Source organism: Protomyctophum parallelum, assembly GCF_964188405.1.
Source record: "Protomyctophum parallelum genome assembly, chromosome: 13".
In the NCBI taxonomy this organism is placed as follows: domain Eukaryota; kingdom Metazoa; phylum Chordata; class Actinopteri; order Myctophiformes; family Myctophidae; genus Protomyctophum; species Protomyctophum parallelum.
This window is the reverse complement of record NC_139708.1, coordinates 29,841,453-29,856,062: the sequence shown is the minus strand read 5'-3', so window position 1 is coordinate 29,856,062 and position 14,610 is coordinate 29,841,453. Positions and strand designations below refer to the sequence as shown.

General features: G+C 47.5%; 1 protein-coding gene across 5 annotated transcripts in view; it reads left to right on the top strand.

The window, feature by feature from the left end:
- Positions 1-14,610, top strand: part of LOC310869925 (voltage-gated potassium channel KCNC1-like) — a gene marked incomplete at its 3' end in the record, with an annotated part of 85,617 nt that overhangs the window by 55,307 nt on the left and 15,700 nt on the right. For 4 of the 5 annotated variants that reach the window (XM_083780909.1, XM_083780907.1, XM_083780908.1 and 1 more), the window contains exon 4: positions 2,278-2,511. In XM_083780909.1, the coding sequence (XP_083637035.1) occupies positions 2,278-2,511 (234 nt within the window). Of the gene's footprint in view, positions 1-2,277; positions 2,512-6,119; positions 6,141-14,610 lie in introns of all 5 variants that reach the window. The other variant, XM_083780910.1, reaches the window with a different exon arrangement.

The following is a 14,610-nucleotide window of genomic DNA, read 5'->3' as shown; positions in this document are numbered from 1 at the left end:
TCTCTTCTTCCTCCTCCTCCTCTCCTCTGCATTCCTTCACTTCTCCTCCTCCCACCTCTGCGGACTCTCATGTGTTTTCACCTCCTTTGCATAATATTCTCTGTTTCCTATCTATCTTCTGTCCCATTTCTCTCCCTCTCAGTTCTTTTCCTCTTCTCCACACATCTCCTCTCTTCTCTTCCCCCTCCCCTGCTGTCCGCGTACTCTCTTGAGTTTATTCTCATTCATTGCCATTTGCCTCTCCTCTCCTCTCCTCTCCTCTCCTCTCCTCTCCTCTCCTCTCCTCTCCTCTCCTCTCCTCTCCTCTCCTCTCCTCTCCTCTCCTCTCCTCTCCTCTCCTCTCCTCTCCTCCCTCTCCTCTCCTCTCCTCTCCTCTCCTCTCCTCTCCTCTCCTCTCCTCTCCTCTCCTCTCCTCTCCTCTCCTCTCCTCTCCTCTCCTCCCCTCCCCTCCCCTCCCCTCCCCTCCCCTCTCCCCTCCCCTCCCCTCCCACAAAAATGTAAAATGTAGTGCACGATTGTAGTGCACAATTTGCGCTACAGCACACTCCCTTATCTGCATTAGACTGTGACCTTGTTGTCCAAACACACAATGTTCAGTTGTTGCACACACTTCTCACGTAAAATCTCAAAGCATCAAAACCTACAACACACAAATATTAAAATATCTAAACATTCAGGTCTTTTGAGCAATTTGCTGTCTGGGACAATGTGAGCTTCCACTGGGGCGAGTGGTTCCAGGACCACATTCTCCTGTCCCTGAATCCCGCATTGAGGAGTTCTGTTCAGCTTGGAGGTATAGGAACGGCACAGAGTCGGGTCCACTGCTCTTGGGAGTCCAGGCCTAATGGAGGAGGCTTGTATAGCAACGTGAGTGTTAGGCCTCACTCACACTGTTGCAACACGCACACAACATTTGTCTTGTGTCTTGTCCGTGTTTAATGGCCGCCCCAATGCATTTCCAATGGAAGTCACATGGTTTGACAATTTTTGTTTTGTTTGATGGCTGTGCAAAAATGTTTTGTCAAATGTGACTTCCATTGGAAATGCATTGGGGCGGCCATTAAACACGGACAAGACACAAGACAAATGTTGTATGCATGTTGCAACAGTGTGAGTGAGGCCTTAGTGTTGAGGCCTGTCAGGGCCAGAGCCATCTAATAGAAGAGCCATCTAAAACAGCCCGGTCATGTGGTTCATGTATATACTCGCGCGAGCCCATATAGACTCCAATGCATTCCTTAAACTTCCGGTTGTCCCTATTTGAAGCCTATAAAAAATAGGGACAAACCAATGGAAGTCTATGTAGAAGAGCCGCCATTGGACCGGCCCCATGAAGTGAACGGAGTTTGCGTAACTCTGTCTTACTCTATGGCTCTGGTCGGGGCTATATGAGCAGGCCGGTTTAGAGTAATGTACATTTTACAGTAAAAATGAAGTAAAACTGTTTTGGCTGCATATTTGTCTGCTGTTTTATGTAAGGACAAATGGCTAGTCATTGTCATTCTTATGGTGTGTTCCATTTCTACGATTGAGTTTAAAAAGTTACACTTGCTGTAAATGCTTGGTAGTGTGCAGCAAATGCTTAGTTGTGTGTACTCAATTAATGGTATTTGTGTGTCATTTGAAAATATGGCCCTGTAGGGGCACCTGGTGGCCTAGCGGTCCAGGCGCATGCCACATATAGGCTCTGGCCTGACGGCGTGTCGCGTGTTCGAGTCCCGTTCATGACGACCTTTGCTGCATTTCTCTCTCCCTCTTTCTTGTCCATCTTCACTTAAAACTATCAATAAATAAAGGCATAAAAGCCAAAAACAAATAAAGGAAAAGAAAATGTGTATGGCTGCTCTGTACCAAATGAAAACACGAGTTCCATTTTGTGAACGGTTAAGAGATTTGACGGCAAAGAGTATAATCTTCCAAAAGTGTGACAGGGTTTTGACATCACTTTGTGTGTGTGACGTTTTCAGTTTTGTGCATGTGCAGCTTTGAGAAAGCCGTTATTGTTTTGAGAAAAACTGTAATGTAACCCATTCTGAACGGGAACCCGTTTTGGCGCTAAGAGCTTGTAGGTCTGCTATTTTTGAAAAATCGAAGAACGACTGACATTTTTTAGAATCTGATCTCAGGTCAGAATGGGTTAATCGAACCAGTGTGTGTCCAGTGGAAACCTCGTATGAATCTGATCTCAGGTCAGAATGGGTTAAAAACCTTCCGTCCTCTCTCTCTCTCTCTCTCTCTCTCTCTCTCTCTCCCTCTCTCCCCCTCCCCCCCCCACAGACTCCAAGCAGAACGGCGACGCGGCCAACGCGGCGCTGGCCAACGAGGACTGCCCCACCATCGACCAGGTGCTGGGCGAGGAGCGCAGCCCGGCCACCGGCGGCATGGGCATGGGCGGCCCGGGCATGGGCTCGGCCAACAGCCGCGAGCGCTACCCGCCGCACGACCGCGCCTGCTTCCTGCTCAGCACCGGCGAGTTCCAGCGGAACGCCGCCGACGGGAACGTCCGGAAAGGTAGGCCGGGGGGGGGCGGCGGCCGGAGGATTAAGGGAGTGGGGGGGGGAGGGGTTTCGGACGGCGAGGTGGGGGGAGGGCCGGTGGGAGTCGTCATCGGGGCGGGCCAGCAGCAACAGCAACGTAGGAGGGGGGGGGAGGTCATCGGGGGAGGAGGAGGTGGGGGGGGGTCCAGCGGGGGGGGCGGCGGCGGCGGGGGGGTGAGGTACCTCAGCGACAGCTGCAGCGGGCTGTCCATCGACAGTCGGTCGTGGTCCTGACTTGGGGGAGGGGCGACAGGGCGGGACGGGGCGGGGCGGGGAGGGGGGGAGGTCGGTGAGTGCTGCTGACGTACACGCACCCGCCGCTCGGCGCGGCGTGCGGTCATAGTTCGCGTTCGCAAACTGTCCGCGCGCGTGGCGTGTGTTTAACCTGACGCGCACGGAGACGTGTGCATGCGCGCACACGTGTACTGTACATGCGCACGAGAATGCACATGCACACATACGGTACATGCACACACTGCGCACTTCCATTTAAAAAAATAGATAAAACACGATATAGGCAAATTTAACGTTGGTTGACTTGGTTCGCAACGTACACGTCACCAACACAGATTTACATAACCCCCCCCCCCACACACACACACACACACACACACCATTATGTCCTTTCCTTCCCTGACTCAACCTTCCCATCTCATACGCTGTCAATCATTCAGATTGACGGCCAGGCACCAGCACTGTTCTCTCCCTCTGGCTCATTCAGCATTATGAGCTACACACGCTTTGTCATGAATAAAATATCAATGGCCAATCAATAAGCCTTGATATGTCCTCTGACGATGATCCTGAGCATGTGGCAGACATCTTAGAAGACCAACGTCCTTTCATCATATCCATGATCTGATCGGGAACTATTGGGAGTTCCTTTTTTTATTTTCTTTCATTTCAAGGACCCCCATAAGGTTTTCCACCGAAGGAACTTTTTGGTTCTAGAACTGGTAGTTACTCGGAAACCTTGGTGCTTTCACGGAACCGCCGGCCATTTTTTGGGGGGGGTTCCAGTTAGTTCCGAACCAACTTTTAGGATTCCAAACCACTTCACTTTCAGTGGAAACTGGTTCAATATTGGGCCCGGGGGAAAAATGACCCGAAACCGTTCAAATTCGGTGGAAAAAGGGGCCTTTGAGAACTACTGGTATATATCCCACATTACTGTACAGTCTCCCAAATCATAGTTTTCTGAGCTTTCTGCTGAATGCATTTTGGTACTGGAAAATATAAACATTTAAAGTCCTTACTGGACATGGAACGGCAACAGCCACACATGGGCTGGACTTCTAAGATGGCGCCATGCTAATCCGTACTAGACATGCAGGCTTGAATTCAGTGTTGGTTTGTGATTTTGTCTCTATACACTGTAAAGTCCTCTGTGCTAAATGTATCTCGTTTGTAGCTGTGAGAGGTGCAAACGCAACCAAATGGACATGTTTTGCGGCTCCATTTTGGGTCACGTCTGTGCGCTCTCAGAGTTAATTGAACACGTATACGTCGTGTGTACATATACGGCACAGTATGCAGTGTGCATACTGCTGCTGCAGCTGCTTAAATCTGATTTGATTAGAAAAATCCAGATCAGATGATGTCATTCATCATCATGTCAGGCTGTCTGCTTCTACATTGCTTTGCCAGTTTCTTTCTTTCTTTCTATCTATCTATCTGTCTGTCTGTCTGTCTGTCTGTCTGTCTGTCTGTCTGTCTGTCTGTCTGTCTGTCTGTCTGTCTGTCTGTCTGTCTGTCTGTCTGTCTGTCTGTCTGTCTGTCTGTCTGAATCTATCTAGCTCTGTCTATTTGCTGTCAATGCTCCCATTCATTGATTAATGGTCCATGCTTTCTCTCTCTCTCTCTCTCTCTCTCTCTCTCTCTCTCTCTCTCTCTCTCTCTCTCTCTCTCTCTCTCTCTCTCTCTCTCTCTCTCTCCCCTCCCTACACTATGTCTTTGCCTGGTCCCTTCCTCCATCACTTGATCTTCATCTTTTTGGCTCATTGACTAACGACCCCTTCATCCTCCCCTTCCTCTGTCCTATGCACCTCCTCCTCCTCCTTCTTCTCCTGTTTATTTTTCTTTATTTGTTCCCTCTGTCCTCATTTTCTGTCTTTGCATGTCTCCTCTTCCCATCTGTCCTTCCTCCCCCTGTTTCCTCATCATCATCATCGTCACCATGGCTGCCATTTTAAATATATATATTCTTTTTAATTATCATTTCTAACCCTTGGTACCTAACAACCCCACCCAACCACTCACCCAACTCCCTCAAACAAATCAAACACTGTGACACGCACGCACACGCACACACACACACACACACGCACACCAGAGGGCACTGCGTCATCTGGCAGCCCCCCTTCCCCCCCGTCAGAGGAATGGTTCAAGCCGGAGGGGCCTCTGCTTCTGCAGGACCTCAATGCTAACTCCTCCCCCTGGATCAAACCATAGAGAGACACAGAGGTAAACAAACCAAAAATATGACAGGGAAACTTCACCTTCCTAGTTTTTTTTTCTTTTCTTCTTTTTTCTTCTCTTCTTTTATACATTCTTAAACTTTCTTAATAAAGTATTGTTTTTTTTATGATTAATGTTTAGATTTGGTAGAATGTAGATGTGTCTGCCGCCTGGTTCTGTGTATGTAATCTATTATTTATATAGAGTCCAACAACAGAGATATGAAAAGAACTGAACAGGAAACCTGCAATGAGTGCTACAGAGCACACACACACACACACACACACACACACACACACACACACACACAATATGTCAGTTGTCAATGAGAGTGACACACACCTAAACGCACACACGCACAAACACACACACACACACACACACACACACACACACTCAGAATGTTTAAAGATGCATGCTTTGAGATGATTGCTTGTTACTGGAAAGCTTTTAATGTAAGTATTGCAATCTCACAGTGGATTATATTTGTGTGTAGTGTGGGGGGGCATTCGGGCATATGCATGGTGTGCGTGCGCGTGTGTGTGTGTGTGTGTGTGTGTGTGTGTTCTATCCACACACTTAGCCCAATCACTCGCTCGCCTTGAGCAATGTAGCGCTTCAGCAATTTTACTTAACCCCACTTTTACTCACACACACACATGCACACACATGCACACACATGCACGCACGCACGCACCTTTGAGCGCAGTCTGTGCCCTTAAGATGAACTCATCATCCAGAGCCCCCTGTGGGCTTATAGTTAATTTCCTCTTTGTGTGTACGCACACAGTAGTCAAGTGGTGGATGTACGATATATACAGTGTGTGTGTGTGTGTGTGTGTGTGTGTGTGTGTGTGTGTGTGTGTGTGTGTGTGCGTGCCTGTGTGTGTGTGTGTGTGTGTGTGTTGTCATACGTGCAATATGCCTGCCCTCTCTGCTCCACCTATAGGAGGGGGTGGGGGGGTCGGGGTCAGTGGGCTTCAAAAGGTTAAAGGTCACGGTGCGGGTCCCATCATGTGTGACACGTGCTGCTGCTGCTGCTGCTGTCGTTGTTACTGCTGTTGTTTTTGTTGTTGACTTTGATGTCGTCGCTGTTGTTGTTGTTGTCGTTGTGCTCTTCCTCAGGTTGTGTCGTGTCATGCGTTTGTACGTCGGGCTCTTGTTGCTATGTGTTACACTGTCCATCTGTCTGTCTGTCTGTCTCTCTTGTTTACTTTTCCTTTTTGTCCGTCTGTCCGCCCGTCCGTCTCTCTCTCTGTCTGTCTGTCTGTGTATCCGTGTGTCTGTGTCTCTCTCTCTGTGTGTCTGTCTGTGTGTCTGTGTGTCTCTCTTTATGCTGTTGTACTGTATAGCTGTGTTCCCTTCCTCCTGTTCCTCCTCCACCTCCTCTTTCTGCTCCTCTCACCCAGTCTCCTCTCACTCTGGTACTGCCCTAAGATAAGGGGGTGCTACTGTGTGCACGTCGCAAACACGCACACACGCACGCCAGGGTCAGTCTTTTCACCCGAATCCCGTCCCAACTTCCATTGTCGGTCAACAGACGGACGGACGGATGGACGGACGGACGGGAGTTCGGTTTTTAACCACTTAAACCCCCTAGATACTTAAACCCACTCTAGACCAGATCTCGTCGCCACGGATTGCCGATCTACAAGCTCTCAACGTGAGCGATGCGAGCGTGTAGACCTGCAATTTCTGTGTTCCCACTGGGGTTCAAGTGGTTAAAGGTGTTCACGTCCTGCTTGTAAATTGCAGTCCAAAAGCCGTACGTTTAAAAAAAAATGACACGGCAGAGTTTCAGTTTTGGGTGGATTTGTAACGAGGACAAAAAAAAAGGAACAACCAAAGTAAAACAATAAATTCAATTGAATGAAAAGTTGGGAGACGTGTGTTAGTTTGTGGTGAACTGGTGCCAGAGTGAAAGTTGGCTGGCTTAACACTGGTTGGTGTGTTGCCCTGCCAGTCAAGTGAGAGCTGGTTTGCTGGTTGGTCAGTCAGTTTGGATTATTATTATTTTTCATCTGGAACTGAGCCTCAGGTCATTGTTTACGGCGCCGCCCACAGAGGAGCTCTCTCACACACACACACACACACACACACACACACATACACACTGCCGCGACGTGGTGTCAGCTCTTCTAACGAGCAGACTTGGCTCTGAGCGAGACGTTTTGACATCGGCCGCTATACTTTTATCAGATTTGTTTGGCTCTCTTCTACGTGGAACAATTTAGCTAAATGCGATCGCTTCCAAAAAAAAGTGCAGACTCTGCGCATCTGGTTGGAACGGGTTGCGGGAAAAGAAAAAGTTTCCAAAACTTTCAACGTAATTAAAAGGATTTGGCTTTGGTTTAACTGAACAGAGTCTGACTCATGTGTAGCACTCTGCGGCTGGGCTGGAACTCTGACTGGCTTTGGAGGTGTAATGCTTTAGCTACCCTGACTGCTATTACTGCATATGACTACTACTAAGATGTTAACGGTGCAAAAGGGAATGAGTGCGTATTTAAGTGTAACAAACAGACAGAACTGCAAGCAAATAGACAAACAGACAGACAGACAGGCAGTCTGAGAGAAACATGTACAAAATGAATTCTGTAACAGGTATAACATTTAATTCAGACATCTCACAAACACACACAGGTAAGTAACAACAGGTTTGGGAAGGCTGTGGGGGCTGTATATGAAGTGGTGGCACTGTGTCTGCTGTGCTGGGAGACTCTCTGCACTCTAAAAGCCCAAAATCCTGCAATCGGCACGGCAGGCCTGGACAGCACGGTATACCCAATAATATCTCTGAAAAAGAAAGCCTTGTTTTTGGCCTTTCACAAAATATTGTGTTTTGGAGGCTGGCAAGACGCTGACAAAAGGCTGCTGCCAGGTCTCCTGCTGCACCACGTATACCTCCAACTGGCACCACTTCAAAATGGCCGCGGCGGCATTTTGCTTTTAAAGTGCAACAAGGGCTCTCGTCCAAAATCCTTGCGTGAGACTTCTCCTCTTTCCTTCCTCTCATCCCGTTGACACTATCACTGACATGCCCTCGGTTGGACAGGGCCAATTACCGCTCGGTGGTGCTGCCGTTACCGGACAGCCATCATCAGAGGAGAGGGGAATCGAAAGACGTGCAGCATTTAGTCTGAAGCATTTCTCCACCGTCGCTTTGTGTTGTGACCTTTTCGCTGTGTCCTATATTATTATACCCTGCCCCCGGCTGCTGTGGGGGCTATACTGTAGCTGAGATAGACATTCTGCTTTGAAAAGAAGAAAACATGAATGACGACAAAAGTTGTAGGAGAAAACGTTCAGCATGGCCGCCACCCCCCCCCCCCCCCCCCAAACCCAACCCCACCCCCACCCTCCAAATGTCCTCAACCACTTTCCACTTTGACCTCTTGGGTGATAGACAGCAAAGGTCACAAGAGGTCAACGGGTTGCAAGGTGGTGCACTGGACTTTCTCTCTTGCCTCTTTCACTGTTTCTGTTTTGTTCTATCTATCTATCTATCTATCTATCTATCTATCTATCTATCTATCTATCTATCTATCTATCTATCTATCTATCTATCTATCTATCTATCTATCGTATAAGTGTATGAGGCTGTTGGATGTGTGAGTATGAGTGTGGGTTTGGTTCATTTATTAATTAACATTGTGTTTTGACATGTGATATTATCTGTTATCATCGTGTTTTTCCTTTAGCAGCTTTAAATTGAGTTTCGTCGTGACCCCCTGCTGCTCGCTCTCTCTCTCTCTCTCTCTCTCTCTCTCTCTCTCTCTCTCTCTCTCTCTCTCTCTCTCTCTTTCTCACTCACACACACACACACACACACTCTCACACACACTCTCACACACACACACACACACACACACACACACACACACACACACACACACGTTGCACACCGTTGGCCTCAAATATTTCCCTCTCTCTTTCTCCATTTCACTCAAATTTTCTCTTGTTATCCCTCTTCCTCTCTCTTCCCTTTTCCCTCATTTCTTGTCCCCACTGTTGCTAAGGAACGAGGAGAACAATGCATTCTGGGACTGGCGCATCAAAGCATTTTGGGTCAAGGATTAGTGTGTCTTGATTACATAATGAATCCCACTTCTCTAAAGCAGTAGTTGTCAAAGTGAGGTCCGGGAACCCCCTGAGGGGGTTCCAGCGGGGTCCCCGGCTAAATGACTTAATATAGCATCAAAACATGTTTAACCCCTTGAAGCCCGGTCTCCATATGTATGACGGGGGAGGACATTAAGACAAAAATAGAAGCTCTACTCTAGGAGCTCACAGCGTACCAAATGGACCTGTAAGGGTCCATTTGGAACGCTCTCTGTCCCTGCACTTTGAGCAGTACTGCTCTAGGGTGAGGGACACACAGCACCAGATGTGTGGATCACCAGGCAAGACTCAGTTAAAACGTAACTTGCAAATACACAGCTGTACACCAAACAAAACCAATATATTCGTGTAAATAATATAGCACCCACACATCTATACTGTAGCTAAAATATCTTTGTCTTGGGGACGTTTCACTGTCTTGTTGGTAATTAACTGACATGGTAATGTAAGTATGTGCCGAACCGGCTCACAGTGGGCCCGTTGCGTTCACTGCTACAGTAGAACATCAAGGAATGCACCCTATATAGACGTAAAGGGGATGAGGTCAGAGGCAGGCCCTCTGTGGTGATGGTGGCTGACTATAGTGGCGACATCGAGATAGGAATTCGGTAGCCTACAAGCTGCTCTTCTTTTGTAGACTGCAAAACCTAACCATTCTGATATAGGGGTCTCAGTTGTGTGCATATTGGTCACTTGGAGACGTTTGAGTTTAGTCAAAAATCCAATCAATCAAAACGCTTCAGTAAACAACAATGTTCACGACGGAACGATTGCCAGACACACTGTAAATGTACAGTAGGACATGGTTATAGTCAATAGGAAATATCAAATGGACGGAGTCATGTGAAAGTAGCTGAGGGTGACATTTCACCCGCTTTCTATATGATCCTTCTGTAGACGGATGCAGCATTGATTTAACTCTGAGAGTGTAAAAATACACTTCAAGGGTTCATTTTTAAAGTTGAATCAATACTCAGTTTTCTTTACTGTGTAGGCAGAGCTGCAGCAATGCAGGGATTCTGCACGTTGACACACTGACACCAATACGTTTAACCACTAACCCAGTCTATAGTCTACACTTACTAAACTAATTCTTAGTTGACCTCCGTCTGTACCACTCTTTTTTTCCCCCCACTAGACCAAATCTCCTGGAAAATAGACAACCTACGAACTTGTAAACCTGCTAAGCGTGGCAAATGTTCCTCCCCGAGTAGGGATGCTATAGGGTTTAAGCAGTTAAGAGTTAAGACACTAATATCTTGAAGAGAGCCGCGAAAGGTCTCCCTGCCACTTCCTCAAATCTTTTGTGGGCAGAGAGATGAAATCATGGCTGTCGGGTGGAAACCTTGCATGTCCAAAACCAATCCTTTTGTTTTTAATCATTATATTTAAAATATTGAAAATGTGTCGCATCGTGGTGCGGTGTGAGCTTGTAGATCTGCTTTTACGAGATTATTGCCCCGATGGCAACAAAATGCTTCAGAGACGGAAGCCTGACTCCTGCTTTACTCAATCCTGCACTTTTGCAGCCTCATGCAGGCCTGCTGAGTGAGTCCCATAGTCCTCCATCACAGCCTCATGCAGGCCTGCTGAGTGAGTCCCATAGTCCTCCACCACAGCCTCATGCAGGCCTGCTGAGTGAGTCCCATAGTCCTCCATCACAGCCTCATGCAGGCCTGCTGAGTGAGTCCCATAGTCCTCCACCACAGCCTCATGCAGGCCTGCTGAGTGAGTCCCATAGTCCTCCATCACAGCCTCATGCAGGCCTGCTGAGTGAGTCCCATAGTCCTCCACCACAGCCTCATGCAGGCCTGCTGAGTGAGTCCCATAGTCCTCCATCACAGCCTCATGCAGGCCTGCTGAGTGAGTCCCATAGTCCTCCACCACAGCCTTATGCAGGCCTGCTGAGTGAGTCCCATAGTCCTCCATCACAGCCTCATGCAGGCCTGCTGAGTGAGTCCCATAGTCCTCCATCACAGCCTCATGCAGGCCTGCTGAGTGAGTCCCATAGTCCTCCACCACAGCCTCTCCAGCGGTATTCCCGCCGTCTTCAGTATGAGTGATTAAACACTAAAGGGAAGTGAAGTGTATAAGAACGCGTGCCTCACGTGGACGCAGTGCACTGACTGACTGCTCAAAAGATCTGCAGAGGTACTTTCATAGCTGGGTAGCTGCGTGAGCCTTGTTGGTGCAGTGTTTCTAGAGCCTCCCGGTGGCCAAGACGGCACACTGCGCCCTCCTCCTGCATGGACTGCATTGGTTCCAAAGGCAAGCAGAAGCCCTCTGCAATGCATTACGATACGATGCACCACTGGCTCTGCTTTAGTTTCCAGCCACGTCGGAGGAAATAAAAGAAACAAACTCGTCTCTCTGTCTGTCTGTCTGTCTGTCTGTCTGTCTGTCTGTCTGTCTGTCTGTCTGTCTGTCTGTCTGTCTGTCTGTCTGTCTGTCTGTCTGTCTGTCTGTCTGTCTCTCTGTCTCTCTCTCTCTGTCTGTCTGTCTGTCTGTCTGTCTGTCTGTCTGTCTGTCTGTCTGTCTGTCTGTCCCTCCCTCTCAGTGGATAGGTAATTGATTGTCTCCATTGACAGAGAGCTGTTAGACCTCACTGACTGACTCACTAAGAGCCTCATTGATGAAAAGAGATATACTGCACCATAACGCACAAACACGCACGCACGCACGCACACACACACACACACACACACACACCCACGCACACACACACACACACACACACACACACACTCTTTGCTCTCTGCTGTCTATCCAGCTACTTATCAATCTACCTGTCTGTCTGTCTGTCTGTCTGTCTGTCTGTCTGTCTGTCTGTCTGTCTGTCTGTCTGTCTGTCTTTTAATCTATCTGTGTATTGTATCTGCCCTCTCTCTCTCTCTCTCTCTCTCTCTCTCTCTCTCTCTTGCGTTCTGAGACGAAGTGGTGGGTCGTTCAGATCGATGATCTTTAGAATGGGGTTTGACGCTGACGGTGGTCCGGGACCCCCCGGAGACCTATCGGGTAGCGCTAGCGTTGTGCTTCCTAGCCCAATGTTGCCATGGCTACGATTGAGCCGGCCGGCCCGCCGCGCTGCGGTCAGCGCGGGCGGCCCACGCAGTCGATGGAGGCAAAAGTGTAAACCGATCGATTGTTTTTAGGTCACGGAAATCTAAATATGAAGAGAATTTTAATATGCAACGCATCAAACGGCAGATGAGCGTTCCCTGCTTTTACTGGACCACTCGACCTATCTGTTCTACCGCGCACCGTAAAAGCCCAAGTGTCTGGAGGGATGCAATGTCGTTGGTTTGACCATGGGGTCCCCCAGGGGTCCTTCAAGGAGTTCCAGGGGGTCCCCAGCTAAATGATAGTTAGGAACCAAATTGACCCTTGCCTTATGGGTCTGTAGCTCTGAGAGTGTAGGCCAAATGTAGTTAAATTAACTTTGATTTTACAATTTAAATTGGGGGTCCCAGACCAGAGATGGAAATGCCATTAAATGGGGGTCCGTAGACTAATGCATGTCAAACTGGGGAGTCCTTGGAATTAGACGCGTTGAGAATCACTGCTAGAGCCGTAAAAATCTTATGGGGTCCCTGGCATATATTTTCAAATGGGGGGTCCATGGGCTAATGAGTTTCAATTTGGGGGTCCTTGACATGAAAAGGTTTGGGAAATAATCTGAAAATATGTAGTTCCAGGGACCTCCCAGAAGCAAATATGAAAATATTTGAGTTAAAAACGTGCACTCTGAAAGAATACATTTGCACCACATTTTCATGATTTTTCTAAATGAGCAGATCTACAAGCTGAATGGGTTAAATCACTGTTAAAGCCACAAAGGGCTCTGCAGGCCCTTCATCACACAAACACATGCAGGCAGCCACTTCCTTAGACCCCAAGAAAAGACCATCACAACAGCAGTGCAAAGGTGTGCAAATGTGAAATACAGAGAAACAGAGAGAAAGAAAAAAAGGACACCGACGTCAGCGTGTTGCTGTGCGATTAAAACCTCTTAAATCAACAAATGTGTTAATTAACAATGTATCGATGTTAATTCACTATGGTGACGTTAATTAATGAAGCCTTTATTTCTTTCAATTGAAGGCATCGGGAGGTCAGATGTTAAACTGCGTTGAGGTTGGGTCTTATGCTCTTTCAGGTTTAACTCTCTGGGTTTTTCCCTCTTCATTTTGGGAGATTAAATACTTTACAGTTAACCCCTTCATTCTGTTCTTCTTTTTACGTCGGTTTTGAAAGACTATAGTCCTAACGGGACCTTGCGATAGCAGTAATAATAACCATGAGGTAAAACGTGTCGTGATCACTTACTGTGTTCCTCTTCAAAGCACTCATTCTGCATGCGACACCGGCACACCGCCATACCATAATATATATATACAGTATATATATATATATATATATTTGTGTATATGTATATGTGATATTTATATCACATAGGCTATATTTATATATATATACTGTAGGCTTTAAAATGACATAGCAGTAGTGTGTTCTAAAATAAATGATGAATAGATATCTACCCTTCTCTCCTACTGTATGTCCTTTCCTTGTCCGCTCCCTTTCACCTTCTCTCCTTCACATTATCTCTGTCCTCCTTCCTTCTCTTCCTCCCACTCTTTCTCTCTCTCTCTCTCTCTCTCTCTCTCTCTCTCTCTCTCTCTCTTTTCATCTCAATGATGGCCTTTGTCACTTTGTCATATTCTCTCCTCTTTTTTCTTCCCCACTGTTGTACCTTTCCTCTCCAATAAATCAACTGTGTGTGTGTGTGTGTGTGTGTGTGTGTGTGTGTGTGTGTGTGTGTGTGTGTGCGTGCGTGCGTGCGTGCGTGCGTGCGTGCGTGCGTGCGTGCGTGCGTGCGTGCGTGCGTGCGTGCGTGCGTGCGTGCGCTTGTGCGTGCGAGCGTGTTAAGCTGACCTCAGTATCCCCCCCCCCTCTCCTCCTCTTCTAATTCTAAATGAATGGGCTATGTCACATATATACATTATCTGTGCTGTACTGTATATATGTATGGGTGTCTATACAACTGTACTGCATTGTGTGCAATGTTCATGTATAGTATATTATTATTATTATTACATTTTCAAGTGTCATTGTTTGCAAATATTGATTATTTTCCACTAACAAATATGCACGTTGCTTTAAGTAACAAAATAAGGTCACGAATCTCTTTGTATCCCCATCACAGAATAATGTTGGTGTACCGTATATATTCTTTTTTCACACCGTGACTGCATGGTTTGTTGTCGGGACAATATTTGCCTTTGTCCCCATGTGCATGCCCATCCTCAACCCTCCCCCCCCCCCCCCCCCCCCACCTCTATTCTCCGTCCTGCCATCTTCCTGAATGAAATGAAATGTCACCATTTGAAAGACAGTGACGGATTGCCTCCGTTCTCTGGAAGGATGGCTTTTGGGAAGTTAGATGGTTTCTGAGGGACACCGGTCACATAGGGCTGCAACTATTCAATATTTTCAG